The sequence below is a fragment of the Cydia pomonella genome, chromosome 18, assembly GCF_033807575.1.
Source record: "Cydia pomonella isolate Wapato2018A chromosome 18, ilCydPomo1, whole genome shotgun sequence".
In the NCBI taxonomy this organism is placed as follows: domain Eukaryota; kingdom Metazoa; phylum Arthropoda; class Insecta; order Lepidoptera; family Tortricidae; genus Cydia; species Cydia pomonella.
In genome coordinates this window covers 16,913,279-16,933,349 of record NC_084720.1, presented here as the reverse complement: position 1 = coordinate 16,933,349, position 20,071 = coordinate 16,913,279, and the positions used below count along the sequence as shown (strand labels likewise).

Sequence of the window (20,071 nt, the reverse complement as noted above, 5' to 3'; positions counted from 1 at the left end):
CCGAGAATGACCGAATGGAAGAGTGTCGCCCCACTGGTGACGGCCAAAGTGGCCAAATATACACATCCTTATTTCAATGGTAACAACTTGTTACTAACAAAGTGTGTTAATATAAATTTGGTCATTTTGACCGTTAGGTATTATTATCTCTTTGATGCTGACTGTACAAAAAAAACATGAATAATTTAAGTATTATTTCAAAAACTATGTATTTTGATTCGTTTATTTTCTAACATATATATTAGTTATATAATACCTATCAATATTACGCATAACAACCGTCATAGTCATCGTAAAATCAATTTAAAACTTGTAAGAGCGCAGAAGGCCTATCGCACAAAATCTAAATTTCTCGGTAGGCCATCTTAGGTACTACCGCGAAGCACGTTCGACGTGCTGCCTCTCTGCCGCACTTGAAGATTTGTACGTAAGTGTGACAGGGAGGTAACACGTCGAACGTGGTTCGCGGTAGGCTCTCACAAGCTTTTTGGCGCGACCCGATTTCCGTGATTCACCAAAACAATCCCCGCAAGCTGCAGAGGGCCTACCGCGAACACTCCAAGTTCACAAATTGCGGGCATCTTTCTCTTTTATACTAGAGAAAGATGCCAGGAATTTGCGAACTTCGCCATACGCGGTAGGCCCTCTGCTTGCTTGATACATTTTAGACAGTGGGCGGGGATTGCTTGGCCTCTCTAGCCAGCGCGAGGAACACCTCCTCAAGCGTGGTGTCCGTAACAGTGTAGTCTTTCAGCAATTCAGGGAACTGTGCTCGATGCTCCTCCAACTGGGTGAACAGCATGCTGTAGCTGAGCGAGGTTTTCACGTGGTAGCGCAGCGTGTTCTGAAACATGAGCAAAATTGTCAATAAAATAACCATGTTCTATATCTACGTGAATGATAATCCGAATTCCATATAACAGTTGTTCCAAATAGCTTTTGGATTATAGATGGCAGGATATGGTAAATTTACGTGAGGTAAAAATAAAAAATGAGACTGTGACAATGACAAGGACAAATAATAATAGCGCTTTCTGCTACTCCTAATGAAAGTTCCATAAGTGCATGTCGTTTGGCCATATGGCCCCTCCACTGTGTCATCTCTATATTATAGTACCTCTTTGTTTAGACCTAATTTGAAAAATAATTGAAGTTGACGTCTAATTGTGCCAACCCTAATAATTGCTTGTAGCAATACTTAGCCGAACCAGTGGGGGAAAACTGGGCTATAACCGCGAAAATCGAAGTTCGTTAATTGCGGGGATTTTTCTCTGTCACTCTAATTACGTTTTAATCGGTTTAAAAGAGAAAAATCCCCGCTATTTACGAATTTCGGTTTTCGCGGTAGGCACCCTGCAGCATTCGGGCGTTCTCGGCTCTGAACGGAGCGGATAAGATTACTTTTGCCCGACTGGTAGCTTACAGTTACTGTTATAAATCTTAGAACGTATGTGCTACTCGTATATAGGCTGTATTTTGGAGGACTCTTTTTGAATATAGGTATAAAAAAAACTCTTTAAAAGATTAGATCAGAGAAAATATTCAAACCGATCATGACATTCTTGATATTCATGAATCAAGTTTGCTTGAAATGAGATTGTAGGCTACAGGCCACTGAAGATTAAGGTGTAGAAACTACTGAAGAGTTGATAGTTGGATCGACTCGGCAGTCCCCAGTATGCGATATCAGTGTTAGCTTTTTATGAATAAAACTAACCCGGTGTTGGTCTTTGAGCTCGCAGTCGAAGCGGCCATACAACCGTTCCTTAAACTCCTCCAGGACATCATCATTAACTGTAAATACAAATATTATTAGAAAAATATATTCATCATTTTCTGCTTATAAAATTTTAGTGAAATAGATACCATATAGGTACATACGGAAGTAAAAGTTATCAAGGCTTCTAGTGCCAGTAGTGTGAAGGCTTTTACATATTTCCCAATCCAGTTTAATCTATGGATTCAAAGACCGGGTACCGACATAAACGACAATTGCTTTTGTTATAACTAAGTACTTAAGAGTTTGGTTTCATTTGATTTTTTTATGCGATGTCCCTCACCCTTCTCGGTGGCCAGTTTGAAGACGATGGTGTAACCTTGAGCGTGTTGTATTTTGAGCGCGGCGGCCGAGCCCAGCGCGCGCAGTTCGCCGCCTGACATGATGGCGATGCGGTGACACAGTGCCTCCATCTCGTCCAGACTGCCCGTTTAAAAAAACTGAGTCGGGAGAAAGCAATGAAAGCATATTCACTATGGTTGCCTGAAATGTCCGTGTATGGTCATCAGCAAGAATCTCATATTCTTATTGCGTTGCGCATACCTGCAGAGGAGCACCGAACGTTCACAATTGGGTCGGGGCAGTTCCATATTGGAAGGATGAGATAGTTGATCTTGGTCTACCGCTAGAGAGCACAATTTTGACCGAGGGCCTGTTTAAGCGGCAAGACTTTGGTAGGTGGTTGACCAATTTAGAAGGGCAGTTCCCGACACTGCTATTCTTTTTTAAACAGTGGATTCAAAATGGCGACCAGTTTTCAAGTGTGTCCTAGCGCGCTGAAATTTGGCCTCTAGATTTGTATGACCATTTCGTACAGTTACCTATGTGACGCGATAATGATAGATTTCTGTCTCCTGACGCGCAGGAGCGCCTGGTGCATTTGACGGCGCGCGACCGGGTCCACGCCGGCTGTGGGCTCGTCAAGAACGGCGGTTTCCGCAGCCTGGCATAACGCTGCCGCCGCCGCCAGGCGCCGCGCCATGCCGCCGCTGTACGATGACACGGATTTATCGGCGTGCTGAAGTAGGTCTGTTGAAAGGTGTTGTTTTCTAAAATAAACTAGGAAATGTCCTTGTTTTCTTTAAAAATCTAGAACGAGGAATAAATTTTTCAAATAGCGGGTATTACTACAATGTTATGCCGCCAGAGCGCAGCACTGGCACTGGCACATATTGTAAACCATAGACTAACTTATACATACTTTGCCTTACACAGTTTTTGAGAAGTTTTCACTATGACATTGACGCACCAAGGCGGTTTGTTTACAGAGGACTTTATCTTTCGAATATGCAATAGGTAATGGAATTTAGATTTTTCGTGTTTCGCGGTAGGCCCTCAAATTGTGTTAGTTAGCGCTAATGGTTTAATAACCCACTTTGCCAGTAGAAAAAGGCGCGTAATTTAAATATAGCATTCCAGGATAACTCTTTGCGTCTACATTTTTTAAATTTGCCGCCTTTTTATAGGTACTAAAAAAAGTTCTGGACTAGGGTAAATTAGAGTACTAATTTCGTGGCAAGTTATTGTTTAAAAAAAAAGTAGACACGAAGGGTTGTTTTCCCATAGAAAAGTTGAATTTCACGCCTATATGTTCAAGAACAGCGGTACTCAACCTATGGTTCGCCTGGCTTTTTTAGGTGGCCCGCAAGGTAAACATGGTATAGATACATAGCCTTGCCATTTGAACGTACACCTTCAAATTCATCTTGCGGCCCCGGGCTACAAGGGAAATTGTCTTTGTGGCCCTCATAAAGAAAAAGTTGAGTATGGCTGCATTAGAAGGTACGAACCGACTTCTTTGATCCAGGAAGTGGCCATGACAGCCGCATCGGTAGCTTTCAGACCACGAAGTTTCAGCAGCAGGGTCAGGTTCTGACGACCTGTCAGGAAGCCATCCACCCCGCCGTATTGCGGGCAGTAACTTAACGTGGGCATGTACTGTAAAGTTGAAGTTACAATTTCGCTAGATACCACAAAACTTACGGCGCCGTACAGCAATATCTGCAGATCGATTTACAAGAGCTGGCACGAATGGTATGAACGAGTGAGTGGAAACATTTATGTGTGTATCAAATTAACAAATAAAATGGTGATTTAAATTTTCACGATTTTCACACATTATTAAATTATGAAACGGGACTTAATCCGGGAAACAAAGCGCACCATAGCAGAAAGAGTTAAAAATCGTCAAGTGAACAAGTCTGCTGTGGCTGAGAATTTACTGGAGTAAGGATCAAACCACTGGATCGAGTTGCATAACCCTAAAATCCTTTCCACGGATCGCCATTTCTACGGCAGAAAAGTGCCAGAAGCCATTGAAATAAAAAAACATTGCAATTTCAATCGGGACGAGGGTTTGGGGATCTCATCCACATGGAATCCAGTCATTAATATGTGTCAGCGGAAACGAATATCGACAGTTAAAAAATCGAATATCGTTAGTGTTGTGTGTCGACAGCAACACGTTCAAGTTGAAGACCAAGTGCGGGTAGTTCGAAAAACTCGCGCGGCTACAAGATGTTGATGTCAACTTTAGCCAGTCTTCTCCGAGACCACGGGGACAACGCCATCCTCGAAACGTTGGGAGGTAAATTTAAAACTCAATACGCGATGAAGTCCCGTTTCTATTTAATAATGTCAATAAAATGGTGGCTCTGACTGTATACTGATACAGGTGTCAAGCATACAATTCGTGCCAGCTTTCGTGAATCGACCACTTCAGCTATCAAACTTAAAGGCACTATTTTTCCGTATACTTGAACAATTCTATAAACAATAATTCTTTGGGAAAAGGGACGAGAGGGGTATGTTCACCTTTTTGATCGGATACTGTCTGTTGAGAGAGGCATAGAGAAAGTACGTTGTTTCCCTCCCCCTTTAGTAGAAAGTGTCTGACGAAAAGGTAACAGTAGAAGAAGAAGAAGAATAGAAGATATAATGACACCGTGATCTTCAATCGTTAAGTTTTTCGGATTCAGTTTTTTTTAATTCAGGTGTTTACTTACTTTGCTGCGCTCAGTAGAACGGTACCCGTTGGCGAAGATTTCGCCTCCCGTAGGAGCTGTCTCGCTCGTCAGCAGTTTGAACGTCGTGCTTTTGCCGGCCCCGTTCACTCCAAGCAGGCCGAAGCACTCTCCTGAAGACCACGTAAAGTATAAAAACGTCTCACCATTAGGTTCGGTTAAGATATTTAAGATCCACGCAGACTGGGGGATACGCAGTCTTGATAGAATAAACGGTGGTAAAACGTCTAAAACCGAGCGCATGCAACGCATCCTCGTTACTCTGCTATTCGACACGTGAAATATTTTTTTTTTGTTAGAAAATTTGGCTCTTTTCTGTACCGGTCTGGTCTTACCATTAGGAGGCCTCTGCCATGCTAGTATAAAGTCAAAATTGTTGCAATGAGTACTCACAATGCATCTCGCTTATACTGACAAGTACTTATTGGTGCAAGTAAGATGCAAGGTGAGTAAGATTAAAATTACTTAGTGGCTTCTTAAGACAGACGCGTAAATCCGTAAAAAGGGGACTGACCTTTCTTGACCGAAAAGCTGATACCCTTGACGGCATGGTATGGCTCCTTAAAGCACCGTGAGTAGCTCTTTTTGACTTTGTAGCCCAAGACAGCGTCTGGTATCTGATTGTTAGCTGCAAGTAGCAAACAACAAGAACTTCACATATATTTAAGTATTAATTATAAGGTGACAAAAGCATATGTTTTATTTCTAAGTAGGTCATAAAGTGACCTTCCCTTTCCAGTTCCATACCTGTACTCAACTACTTACGCAGCTTAATGGTGTTCTCAACGTAGACGGCTTCAGCCCGAACCGCGGCATCCTTAAAGCGTAGCTTCGGTGGAGCAGGTGCCGAGGATATCAGTCGCCCCAGCATGCCATTATCCGAAAAGTATGTCAGCATCTACGAGGAAATACGACACTGAAAAGTTTTGCATGCGAACAAAATAAAGGTGCGATCAAATGTAGGCAAGCTTCGGAAAGACACCATACGTACCATACACTACATACCTACCCCGCCCGCAGCTTTGAATATTATTACCGAATACCTACATAATTTTCCGCTATTAAAAAAAAAAAGTTGTTTATGGTCATTAAACGTTTTGATTCGCTAAAATAAAATTTCATACCTCTTGCGAGGCATTGCAATATTTGACGTTGTCAACATGCGCGCAGTACAGTTGAGTCGCTCGCGGCACAATACACGTGGGGTCATTCTTGAGGAGCTCTAGATACTTACGAAGAACGCGACTGCTTGGAAGACGAGGACGAGTACCGGGCCGCCGGCCGCGTCGCCAACTGACCAATAGCTCCATGGCTCCGAACCCGGAGATGACCCTGATCGACGTAAAACGCATATATAATTAAACTAAAATACAATATCGATACTTAAATCACAAAACATTTATAACCGAATCGTATCTTTAAGTTAAAAAGAGAACGCTGCTGTATGGCTCAGTTTCATTGGTCGATAACTGGGTCGATATAAAGCGAGCGAAGACCTCGCTGGCGTTATAATGACTTGTGAAACTCAATAGTCGATAGTTCGGTCGATATACAGCATGTGGGTGACTCCCTGCAGGCGATGAGCGGGTGCGAGTGCGGGCCCTATAATGGCATGCTTTATGGAAACCTCCCGCACCCCGCATTCGGGCCCTATCGACCAATGAAACTGAGCCAGTTCGGTACCTTAAATATGTTTGTAACTGAATCGTCAAAAGAGTCTAGCAGCACAATTCCCTCTATGGTAAATTTCAAAATCCCTAACTAAATTGTCTATTGAGTTCAAGCTCTGCCCAAACAAAAATCCTGGATAGGTACATCACTGAGAGTTAAACACGATTGTGGCATGCCAGCTTTTATGAGACTTACCACAGCATTTATCCGCTTTAAACATGCCCGGTCCAGCCAGTTCGGGGCACCTGACTCTGTTTAGGCTGCAGTGGCTGTTCACTTGTGCCACGGTCGCCGTCTTAATCAGCCCATCCGTGAGGGCGTGCGGCGGAAGCAGGACGTAAGGAATGTACATAATCTTTAGGGACTCCTTCACAGAAGAAGTGAACATAGCTGAAACATCAACAGAAAATATACCTACTTGATGCTAATGATACTGACCCATGACTTTTTAAACCTTTTATCCAGAGACTGTACGGAACGAGGAGTCATAGAATGTATTGGTTCCCTTATATTCCACGATTCTTCTCTTTCCGCACAGGCTTTACCAGTGTTGGCCGAAACGTTAATGCAATTGACCATTAACCATTACAAATTGAACCGTAAACTGTAACCGTCCCTTACGGTTTACGGTTCAATTTGTAATGGTTATGGTTATGCTTCCAAACACCGCCGCAGCCAATAGAATGGTAAACTTTTCAGTTAGAACATAGTTCTTATCTTATCACGCGTAATAACGTCGATATCGATTTAATAATGACATTCTATTTAACATGTCTAAAAAAATTTTTTTACCATATTTCTTGTCAGTTAAGATGACTTTTTACTTGAAAGAATAAGTTTTTGGAAAACAATTTAATTTTTGGTACAAGCTTTTATCGCTTACTGTACTTTTTATTCCACGGGCAACTACTCGGGACCCGAAACACAATTAGATTAATAGGAAGCTGCGGGCAGTAGACTGAAATAAAATGACAACGGTACTAACTGCTGATCATGACGAGTATGAAGAGCAAGGTTGTGGTGGTCGTCAGGCTGAACAGCGTGCTGACGAAGTACACGAGCCCCAGCATCGCCAGCAAACTCAGCATAAGCACCACGAATAGGGCCACTTCAAACATTTATATTTATTTAAACTTTATTGTATATCAGGTGACGATCAAAACTCCATAATTACTACCACAACTTCAGAGTCATTATAAACCACACGGACCGAATGCGGCTTGTACACACAGGCGAAGATAATTCGATAGGTTTATAGGTTATTTATAGGTTTATAGGTTAAGAGTCGTAATGGATTTCAAAGTCACAATATAAATTTTAACACTACTTTCTTGCCGTGGTGGCCGAGTGGATATGACGTCCGACTTTCAATCCGGAGGTCGCGGATTCAAATCCTGGCTCGTACCAATGAGTTTTTCGGAACTTATGTACGAAATATCATTTGATATTTACCACTAGCTTTTCGGTGAAGGAAAACATCGTGAGGAAACCTGCAATACATCTGCAAAGAAATTCAAAGGTGTATGTGAAGTCCCCAATCCGCATCGGGCTAGCGTGGAGACTATAGCCCGAGCCCTCTCGCACATGAGAGGAGGCCTGTGTCCAGCAGTGGGACGTATATAGGCTGAATTATTATATAATTATTATTATTATACTTTCTTGCCATAAAAAGGAAAAAAATGAAGCATGAGCAACCTAGTGCACCAAACGGCAACTGATAAACCAAACGAGTGAATGAGACTCACATAAGAACCCAGGCTGTCGGAACGTGTGATCCTTGTCCAGTGCAAAAGTGAACAGGATGATAAATAACACAATGATCAGTGTAAAGTTGACATGTCCCGCGTACAAGGCGGTCCAGTGTATCCAACGCGGCGTGCCCGCCATTATGTAGGCGTGCCGAGTGCCTGTCGTGCGCTCTATGGACGGAAGTCGGGCGAATGAGCTCAGGAAACAACATAAGACTGGAAAACAAATGGTTAATGTAACTATTGACATATATCTAAGGACGGGCCTTACGGGCAATAAGAAGGGGCCAGCACATCTGTGTCACGCACACGAATTCGAGCTACAGTCTAACGCCACAACGCGATTGGTCGATGAGTTCGCAACACGCGCGCGATTGGTCGCAACTAGTTGCGTTAGACGATTGGCTGTAATTCGTGAATGACACCACTGAACTACCACCATTCTTAGTGCCTATAAGTCCCGTCCTTAGATATATGTCAATGAATGTAACAAAGTACTAGCATTTACACTGTTGACTGACAATGTTTAAACCTTATTACAATGATTTATAATGATAACTACACTGTTTTCCGAGTGTGGTACTAGCAGTGGTCATAATACTTTTGGATTGAAAAACGGGAATCGCCAAACGTAAGTAGTTTATGTAGACTTTCAGACTAGGTAAACTGACGGTCACGGGTCACGCAAAGTCCAAAAATTTGTTGGAGGGCAGAAAAGTGAGGAGCCCTCAGTAAGAACTACTCCAATAGTGGACTATCCTAATCTATAGGATGAAGAAGATGACATCAGCGACATGAAGATGGCAGGTCTGACTTCAGCCCGTGTAGCCAACGTTTCAATCGTTAACGCTCCCTAGCCAACGAAACGCAATTGTCACTGATGACTGTCGCACTAATATGGAAGAATGATAGAGAGAGATGACTACGATACGCTACGGAGCGTTAACGATTCGCACGTTGGCTACGCGGCCTGGGCAGGAATTTAGCGATGCACTGTGGCCCACATTGATGTTAAATTTTCATACAGACTAACTCGAATGTGCGTCTCGCTCACGCATTAACGTGTACGGACAAGTCCGAGTGAAATGAACGCGAGTTCGAATTGGCCCGTTAGACTACGATTCTTCATTCTCACTGTGTCACAGTTTGCTCTGCACCTCCAAATTTTATCAGGGACGCATCGTATCCCTATATACTCCATACGAGTATTTGATGTAGCACTTGACATGAAAACTCAGCGTGGTCCGACTCTATTAAAAATAATCTCACTCATAGCCATGAAACTGCTCCACATGAGTATAATTTCCTTCTGTTTAGGCCATAGTAGTTTAGCTTCGTTGTAGGGCACGTAGGCGCCGCGCAGAGGATGGTTGCGCACGTTGATCGTTCTTGCGCTCATCGATCGTAGCGGAGCGAATCTCGTCAAGCGTGCTGCTAGCGCGTTGCTCAGCGCGTTCAGCGCTACGGGCGCCGCGTGGGGCAACGATGGCGAGTAGAGCGCCTAGGGGCAGATATGGACATTCATATTCGAGCCACCTCACGACACTAGTATCTCCCAAGCGTCGACGTCTAGTTATGGCTGCTGCTCGGCGCAACTACGCAGCGACGCCATTTTCCATTGCGCTGACTAGGCGCCAACGCTCAAAAGACGTTGACGTTGAGATGGTACCTTGGCACTGGTATCGTTAAGTTCGATCCCCACTACATAATTTTTATACTCTTGCATATTCTCCCGACTGGTCCGTAACATGGCTGAAACAAATATTATCTCAAGTTTTTTTTTAATTCGAGAAAGAAAAAATGGTAGAGACTGTGAGGAAAAAGAAGAGTCAAAGAATGTATTGGCTGACTTCCTTATATTCCACGACTCTTTTCTTTCTGCACTTACAATACAAGCTTTCAGAATATACTGTTTTTTGCAAGCAAACTACGATCATTAAAGCTGCTGTGGCTGTGAAGGGGCCCACTTATTAACAGTCTGCCGAACGGTATCGGCCTGTCAGTTAGAAGAAAAAGTTGACAGTTCCGAACAACTGACAGACCGATACCGTCCGGCAGACTGTTAATCAGTGGGCCCCCTCAAAGAGCATATAATCACTACGTTTTAAGAGACGGGACTTCCATACTAGCGAGTGGAATCCGTTTGTTTCGCAAATCATTACCAAAATGTACGACAAAGAACTGTCAAAGAACCATAGTACCAACATAAGCAATTTAAATAGTGTAGTACGCTACACGCTTGCGTTTCTTATCGATATCGATAAAATGGGGAGGGTTGAAATATACTCTTCTCTACAAATTTTGTACTCGAAATCAAGTTAGGATCGAGTCCACATTTAAGTTGTATGTTTATAGTGGATAGTTCTATGAGTGGACCAATACGTGGTCGAGCTTAATGTGGACTCGATTTTTTTTTAGAACACCTTGTTGTTCTTCACCACTAGGAAGGATCAAAGTAGCACTTTTCTTCCCTACTAGGAGGGATCACTCTTTTTTCCTCTTTTTGCATACTTCTTAGGTTGAATTATTTAATTTAATTAGCATTAATTAAATTTATTTAATTTATTCATTTTTTATTTGTACCATAATAATTTCCTCATAGGTGATGTGAAAAGCAGTATGTAAATTTATCACGTGGTAGCAAAAATATTTCCACCTTAGGGTGGTATTCCACCTATCCAATTTCTTGGTCCAATGTCATTGCGTCTCACTCTGTTATTAAGCAAAATGTGAGACGCAATACACATTGGACAAAGAAATTGCATAGGTGGAATACCACCCTTAGGCGTTAACACTTGAATCCCTCACTACGCTAGGATTCTATTTTAGAATACCTCGTTACACTCAGAATGTAATTATAAAATCCTTCACAATTTTTTTTCTTAATTTTTTTTATTAAAAGCAATATTTTCAAAATGATCTGCAGATACATGTTTCAATAAATATAACTTTTCTATGGGAAGATGTATCAGGTCTTCGTTCCCAACAAATTTGACCCACTGCCTGCATCTGAAAACATACAGCCTTGGTTATGTACAGTTTATATTCCAAGTGTTTGCTAATGAGATGATCAACTGATTATTTAGCGCTAATATGCATCTATAAATCATGTTTTTTTGGCATCCAGTTATCAACAACCCTTTATCAATGCTCAACTTTTTATATATTTATATGTCTGTTAATCATGAGAACCGGTCTGGCCTACTGAGCAGTAACCCTGCCTATGAAGCTGATGGTCCCAGGTTCAAATCCTGGTACGGGCATTTATTTATGTGATGACCATGCGTATTTGTTCCTCAGTCATGTGTGTTTTCTATGTATTTATATGTATATATCGTTGTCTAAGTACCCACAACACATGTCTTATTGAGCTTCCTATGGGATTAAGTCAATTTGTGTAATAATGTCGTATAATAGTTTTTATTGATCACAAAAAGAGAGATTAATTTACTTACATTTCAGATTAATATATTAAATAATTACTAGATTAAAAAAAAAAATGTTAAATAATGACCATTAATGCATAGATGATAGATAATTTTCCACTGAAAATCTTCGACGAATTAATTTTGTGTCATATTGCATGCAAGTTCTCAGGAAATTTCACATATTTTATTTAATTACTTACACTGATATACAACTAAACATACAATTATCGATAGTTTTAGTACATCCCTATATAGTTCACAACTAAAAATAATATAAAATATCAAATTTTCGATGTGTTTAAAGCGTGCTGCACCAAAATAAGGTCAAAAGTATCTAAAGCAATACATACCGGTCTTTATCCAAGGGAAATTTCGCCATAAAATCCCTTTTTTCGTGATTTTCTCGAGTGGCTCGCTTGCCACATATTTCACACTTAGTAAACCGTTTTCTCGGTGGCATTGTAACAAACTCGTTCTTTACTCTGATCACGGTTCACTATTTTCACTAAATAATAAATAAAATAATAAAGAAATTGCACGAAATACCCGAACATAACATTGAAGCCTTCATAACACACAAAACAATTAGGCTGACAGTTGACTTGATGTAAACCTGACAGAATAAATAGCACTGACGTTTAATTTTTCTTCGTTGGCAAAGATTTGCGAAACAAGTTCCATACAAAACTTATTTTGTTCCTAGTTGCGTCAGCCTGGGCCCCCTTTACAGACTAGTGGCTCTGTGACTTGTAGATCTCGCGAAACACAATGGCTCCGCCATTTTAATTTATTAAAAAGTAGATAGAAAAAGAAAGATTATAAATTTTTTGTCTACTAACCGACTGTTGACCAAGTTATCATATCCAGGAGGGCAATTGACAATTTAAAAAATTGTCTTGAAACTGAATCCCGAGACGTAAGCCAGATAACTTATGGACCTAACCAGCCTCCATTACGTAATAGAAAAGAAAAGATAAACTAACCATTAGCAACATCGGGCACCTCTTCGAACTGCACTCCTTCGAAGGCCGTCCTCAAAGCCTGCAGGGTGCCCTCATCCGTCTTGACGAGTACGCGGCGCTGCGGCCGCCCGGCGTACAGATCCAGATTCAACGCTTTAGTGTCTGACTTCGTTATCTTTCTGCGCGGGTTGTTGGATGCGAGGCTTAAGAAGCAGATCAGTGCTCCAATGAAGATTACCTAAATAAAAAGATTTTCCGCAAATCGATAATCATTGTGCCTATTTTGCGTGAAATCGAGGTAGCGCTACTCTAACCACCCCAGCTCCTCCACGAAGCCTAGCAAGGCTTTCAGGTTGCTAACTGCCTCGTTTATCGCCACTTCTTCCATGCACGCTCTGCACATGAGGATGTCTGATTTACCCATATTGTGTAGGTGTTTGTTTAATGTGTTGTGTCCTGTAATAAGTCCTTCACTGATATGTGTTTGATTTGTTAAATATCAAAAAGTGACGCCATCTAATACTTATATCAAAGGTATGGCGGCATCGTTTCGAGCGATGGCGCCACAACCTTTGGGTAGTGCCGCCCGGGAAGATGGCGCCCCTTTTAATACATTTAACAAATTTAATACATATCGTGAAATAATGAAGTTCAAAGTCAAATGGCGTTCTAAAAGTTTTAGTCATGTGTCTAAAGATGGCAGCAAATTTACTGTGGCTTCAAAATTATCTTCACCTCTATTTCAAATTCTCTTTGCTATAACTTTTTATGTTTTTAATTTCGTCTTCGAAAAATCGTGGAACATACATAAAAAACAATGATCCCGCGAACAAAAAAGAGTTTTTGTTTTCGTCATTAAGTGTATTGACTGTATTCAGACATTTGATTCGACTGGTACTTACCACGATGACAAAATTACGAAGCTTGACAAAGTAGCACTGCCTCTGCAAGAGTGCTATGAACTGTTGGGCACGCAACTTACAACCCGTCACCATCTCAAGCGCCGGTTCTGAACAAAAAAAAAAATATTTATCTTAGCTCAAGAAAATTAACCCGAATACGGACTCGCGCATGAAGGGTTCCGTACCATTTGAGACGTATTAAAAAAAAATCTACTTGCTAGATCTTGTTCAACATTTTACCACTTTGGACACACATTTCACCACTTTGGAAGTGTCTCTCGTGCAAACTTTTCATTCATTTTAGAAAAAAATGATATTAGAAACCTCAATATCATTTTTGAAGACCTATCCATAGATACCCCACACGTATGGGTTTGATGAAAAAAGATTTTTTGAGTTTCAGTTCTAAGTATGGGGAACCCCAAAATTTATTGTTTTTTTTCTATTTTTGTGTGAACATCTTAATGCGGTTCATAGAATACATCCACTTACTAAGTTTGAACAGTATAGCTCTTATAGTTTCGGAAAAAAGTGGCTGTGACAGAATCGGACAGACAGACGGACATGACGAATCTATAAGGGTTCCGTTTTTTGCCATTTGGCTACGGAACCCTAAAAACTGATGAGAAAGTTGCATTTTATCCACATGCGTGGCAAAGTAATCAAATGCAAATGTTGAGCTGCTTCCTTATGTTGGCTGGTAGGATTGACTTTTGAATGATGACTTTGAATGATAAATATTATTATAACATAAATTTTGAATTTATTTTGTTTGATATTTTACAGTCAGTATTTTGTTTGCGTTGGTGTGGAAAAATATTGTTTAACTCGGTGGCAAAATTTGTTTAACCCTTGTGCCTTGAAACCCTCGCAACGCTCAAGATCCCACTTTTCAAACCACGAGCGTAGCGAGTAGCAATTATGGATTCTTTCACTTGTTCAGGTATCAATATTAGCATAACACGAGAGGTTAAACAACAACTTTGCCCCTTGTAAATATTACCTCCAGTTGGGGTTTCTTTCTCCTCATACGTTGGTTTTTCGTCGCTGCACAGCCTGAAATAGACAGCTTTTTAACCGGATGGTTTTCAGGTGATGGGTGTTGGTTTAGAAATATAATTTATAAATACGTAAACCCAGATCTCCACAGCCTCTCCTTATGGTCGTGTCTATATCGAAGCGGCTTTATTTAATCACAGTCAATAACTGATCGCAATAAGATTTTATGAATAGCCAGGTGTTTTTGAAGATAAGACTCACTCCAAGAACACCTCGTCAAGAGTGCTTCTACTGATGCCAATGGTGTCGATTTGCAGTTCGGAGCGCGTTTTCTCCAATGTGGCAAAGAGCTGAGGGAAGCGCGCCGTGTCCATCGCCGGCAGATTGTAGGTCAGACCGTTCGGACGACGGTCCCGGATGGTAGCGTCCGGCACGACGGCGGTGATGACCTTTGTGATTGCTGCTTCATTCGGCGCGCCCAATGTCGTGAACGTGAGACGGTGACCAGTACCTAAAAAGAGAGAGAGAGAGAATTAGAATTTATTTAACTCGAGAAGAGTTGTAATTTGAGTTTATTTCCACAAGGAGAAGTAGCTGATGCATGGGGCCCGCGGATCTCAAGTTGAATATGGCTAGTGTATAGAGTATGAGCCAAGAAGTGGCCTTAAGTTTGAACCACGAAACAAGTTTTTGGGCCTTACTATCGCTAAGTACTCACGTCGAAGTACCATGGCAAGTTGAGGATTTTGGCTTAGGAATTTTCCATAGCTAGTTAATAATTTTTTTTAATAAATCTTTCAATGCATCTGGGTTAGCCTAATTCATGACTATTCCAATCGATAGCTTAAAATAAATAGTTGTCTAGATATTTAGTGATGTGACAGACCAACGGACGGACCATAAGGGTTAACGTACGGATGTGAAGCCTGGACACTCACTTTGAGAGAAGAAAGAAAGTTCTGGGTGTCTGAAAGGAGGTATTTCCGCAATTTCCTCGGCCTTGCCTAGAGAACCGATAGCAGTTGGAGAATCCGCAGTAATACCTAAATCGAAGAACTAGTTTCTGAATCCAACGTCATTGGTGTAACTAAGGCGCATAGGCTTCGGTGGCTCGGCCATCTAGATATCAGCCTAGATTTGCGCGAGCTCCAGGTTGAAGACTGGCGAGAAATGGCACACAGGACCGGGATCGGTGGCGAGCAGTTATGTTGGAGGCCAAGATACAGTTTGGGTCGCTGCGCCAGAGGAGTAGTAGTAGTAGGTAGTATAGCTGTAGTAACTTGACCATAGTTGGGTGGTTTACGGTACGCTAAATTGAAGCCTGAAGGTTTCCTTTATTCATTTCACAGACCTATGGCTCGTTTGAGGAACATGGGTGTGGCGTGGCAGCGCACTCGGCCGTGGTGCAGCGCGGCGATACGGTCGCCGAGCGCGTCCGCCTCCTCCATGAAGTGTGTCGTCAGCAACACCGTGTGCTCCCCGCGGAGACTCTGTCGGTTAAGAGAGGTTCGAGTCTCTACGTATTTACCTTGACAAAACGACTTGGTTAAACACCAATTTTACGGAAACTAAACAATCATGTTAGGCCAACGTTTAACTTCCTTAGACCACTTAACATTTGCACGTTGGGTCTCAGAACGGTAGACGACCGTATGAGGTAAGAATGATGTCATCTAATTCTAACCATTGCGTTTCTATTCTACGGGTGTGTAATGTTTGGTATAATTTTTTTTCGTATATTTTCATTCGATATAACAACATTTGGTATATTTTTAAAGGGTATAATCATTCATTAAGTATAACAACAAAATATATACACTTATTTCATATATTCATCATTACGTATAACGTTTATTTCGTATATACTACATTTGATATAACACGTATTTATTATAACAATCATATGGTATAATTAACTTTTAATATACAACTCATATTATGTAACTAACTATATATTAGCCTAGGAGATGTAGAATCATATATAAATGGCGATCTGCGAGTATTGGTTTCTAATTTAAGTTTAAAATGATATTGCAAAGTTTAATGAAAAAAATATATTTAATTTTTTGTATACCTACATTGCGTTCTGTTTATCCATCTTAAACTAATTTATATCATTTCCTGTAGGGATCACAGTTCTAACCTAACCTAACCTACATTTGTGATAGCAGTTCGTTTCTTTAGGGTTTGCAATAAAGTTCCAACCTATACAATTTTATAATTAGTATTAAATTTGTAATTATATCTCCAATACATTATATAAAAAAATTATTGTTCTCGCTTTAGATGAAATTAGCGCTATACCATTTGATTATTATTAGAAATAAGCATTATACTCAAAGAACGTTATAATAAATGTTATTCGATATAATGAACGTTATAAGAAACAATAATTATACATAATGTGAATATATCATTTGTTGTTATGTCAAACAATAATTATATCAAATGAGCGTTATTGCAACTAATATTATATAAAACAAAATTATAGCGATCGATACGCAGCCTTATTCTACACATATTCGACTTACAATAGTAACGATGGTATAGATGGCAGGTAGAGCTGAAACAATGAAGCACTGCCCTTCTGACTCTACCTGAGCGACGACGTATGTGCACAAAACTAGAGTTAATATATTACTTTTATATATTTGGATTTACTGCATTGACCTTACACATGCAAACTAACAGCTTTGGCGGATAGCAAGAATAAGTATATTAACCAGGAGCATATCACACAGCTCTCGGCGCGTCTCCACGTCCAGCCCGCTGGTTGGCTCATCCATCACTAGCACCCTGGCTCCGCCAGCAACAGCGCAGGCCAGCTGCACGCGCCGCTTCATTCCGCCGGATAATGCTGCAGGTTTCTCTTGCAGCTTCTCAGACAGCTGCAGTCTTGCGAGTAGTTCGGTGCTTGATGTGCGGGATTGTGAGTACGATTGTCCTTTAAGCTGTAAGTTTATTATTGTTTAGCGACGCCTTATAATATGTCAATCGATAACATAATAAGCAGATTATTATTTCTTCCGAGATTCGAGACTTACAAAAATTATATTTTCAACACTGATGATATTCGCATGTAATTCATAAAGTAGTTTGTAATCGACGAAGTAATACATATTAATTAACGAGGAGGGACGTGAAATTTAGATTCTCCCAATCACGCGTTCGAGTCAGGTCGAGTTACTTACTTATTAAATTGTAATTTTTTTACAAGTGTTTGCTATTGCCCGGTACCTATGTATAAGTATAATCTTTTGACTAATTTATAGTTTTTCAGGCGTATGTGGAGATTGGGTATTTTACTTATATGTTATAACTTATAAGGGTGTTCAAAATGTAATCTTATCTACGCAAGTTTGAAAAGAACGTTGAAACGGTACCATAGCGAAGACCATAACGTTCTTGAGAATACGCAGGTTGTCGAAAAACATATTCTGTTGTGGGCAGAGGCCGATCATCTTGCGAGCTTCCACCGACTGCTTAATAATATTCTTGCCCTCAATCAGCACGTTGCCTGACGACGCTGGTATGAGATTTGGGTTCCAATCAACATTATCTGCCGAGTTATATTGAAACGGTACCATAGCGAAGAACAGAGCGTGTTTAAGCACACGCTTGCGGGCTTCCATCGACTGCTTGACGGTGTCCTTGCCATCAATCAGCACGGTGCCCGACGACGTTGGGATGAGACCTGTGTTTCGTCCATCAACATTATTTAGGCTATACTGAACCGGTAGGTACCATAGCAAAGAACATAACGTGTTCAAGCACACATAATCTGTCGAAGAATATGTTCTGTTGCGGGCAGAGGCCGATCAGCTTGCGGGTTTCCACAGACTGCTTGACGGTGTCTTTGCCCTCAATCTGCACGGTGCCCGACGACGCTGGGATGAGACCTAGGATCCAATCATCAACATTATCATCCAAGCTATGTATATTGAGTGTTAGCGTAAAAGTAACCTAACAGTGGGGGCAGAACTCTGAGGTTAAAAGGTCGTTGATGTCTTATTCTGTACTGTAAGTAAATAGTACGAGTAAAATATAAGTCCAGCATAAGCGAAGTTAGCATATCATTTGGTATCCGTTTTTACGATGAAAACGCCTGAACAATTGTTAAAAAGTATCAGGAAATCTAGAACTATGGTGCTCAAATAAAAATGTGATATGCTAGATTTTCGCTAAAATTCACAGACAGTAGACCTGGCCGCGTAGCCAACGTGCCAATCGCTTACGCGATTACGCTATGTAGCGTCGTAGCGATAGAAACGCAACTATCACTGTCGCACTTATATGGATGACTGATAGAGGGACACAAAGCGTTTCACCTTGGTTAGTTCGGCTGTACCCAACTACCCACATTAGGCTCGTTGATGTCTTTTTTTACTTTTTTTTGTTCTGCACAGTGTGTAAGTGTTACATAGTTCACAGACCGGTGATGATGTTGATGAGGGTGGTCTTGCCGGCGCCGTTGTGACCGAGCAGCACGGTGATTTCACCGCGACACACGGCCAAGTTCACTCCGTGCAACACCTTCTCTTCACCGAACGACTGGAAAAACCATTCCGGTGTTCAAGCTCTTGTTTCCTCCCTTGTTGCACCATGTATTATTTACCAAGAAGCTTTAGTCCAGTTTCGAGAGATATATGTAAGTACGAGTTAGCGCAAAGTGAGCAAAGCGTTTCAGCATGGGAAAAATAGCTTAAGTGGCCCAGAATTTAAGATTCTTAAATGACGACTGTTTTCAGTTTTGGAATTCAATAATCGTAAGTAGTGTAGTGAATTTCTTGCCTTTCAAGTATTTCGTATTGAAATTTAGAAAATCTTAACCATTTCGGAAGGCAAGATGGCGGACATGTATTTTTATCATTAAAATCTTTATAGAGGTCGTTTTATAGGTTTTCGAGGGATATTAGTGACCTTACCACGATATTAGTGTCAGCGAGATATATAGAAAATAAATCTTGGTAGCCGTACTTGTTGATTGTTGGTCATACCTTGTAGACATTATTGATCTGTATGCCGACCGGAACGCCGTCAGGGGCCTTCTCGAAGTATTGTTTGTCATTCGTATTTATAGTCTGGACTTCTCTTTGTACGGTCTCTACTTGTGGGTGGGTAATCCAATACTCTTGCTGGAATAATCCAAATAATATTATGCGTCGTGTATATGCCATAGCAGAGTAGTTATTTTAATAGTAGATTAATAACCAAGGGATGAAAGGCATTTATTCCTGTCGTTCGAGCGCCAATAGTCTGAGACTGAAATGGTGCCTTTCACCAGACTTAAACAATCTCTTTTCATTTCGAACACGACGAAAGTAAAATACATGAGTATAAAAAAACGTGACTAAGTATAAGGATTTATATAGTATTTCTTGAGGGTACTTTGAATTGATAGTGATTTATGGAATGGGGAGTTAAATATAAGAATGGAAATTGTGCAACTAATCCATTTAATATAAACAACTTCGTTTACTATAAAATCTAAAATAACTTCTTTTCAACTCACACATTAAAGTCGACGAGTACAAAAATATAATATCGTTACCACACCTCGG

At 40.9% G+C, this 20,071-nt stretch overlaps 1 protein-coding gene across 1 annotated transcript; it reads right to left on the bottom strand.

The window, feature by feature from the left end:
* Positions 1 to 181: 181 nt before the first annotated feature.
* On the bottom strand, positions 182 to 19,814 carry LOC133527916 (phospholipid-transporting ATPase ABCA3-like). The gene is made up of 23 exons (XM_061865113.1): positions 19,508 to 19,814; positions 18,944 to 19,061; positions 18,255 to 18,409; positions 17,234 to 17,461; positions 15,862 to 16,000; positions 14,772 to 15,021; positions 14,515 to 14,567; positions 13,512 to 13,618; positions 12,650 to 12,847; positions 9,889 to 10,146; positions 9,489 to 9,720; positions 8,217 to 8,435; positions 7,457 to 7,579; positions 6,667 to 6,861; positions 6,035 to 6,132; positions 5,566 to 5,698; positions 5,315 to 5,428; positions 4,783 to 4,913; positions 3,568 to 3,715; positions 2,599 to 2,806; positions 2,061 to 2,200; positions 1,718 to 1,794; positions 182 to 844 (listed from the first exon to the last, which is right to left on the bottom strand). Exons 1-23 carry the CDS (start codon positions 19,685 to 19,687, stop codon positions 665 to 667), a joined length of 3,684 nt encoding a protein of 1,227 aa, XP_061721097.1. The 5' UTR covers positions 19,688 to 19,814; the 3' UTR covers positions 182 to 664.
* Between the last annotated feature and the right edge of the window lie 257 nt (positions 19,815 to 20,071).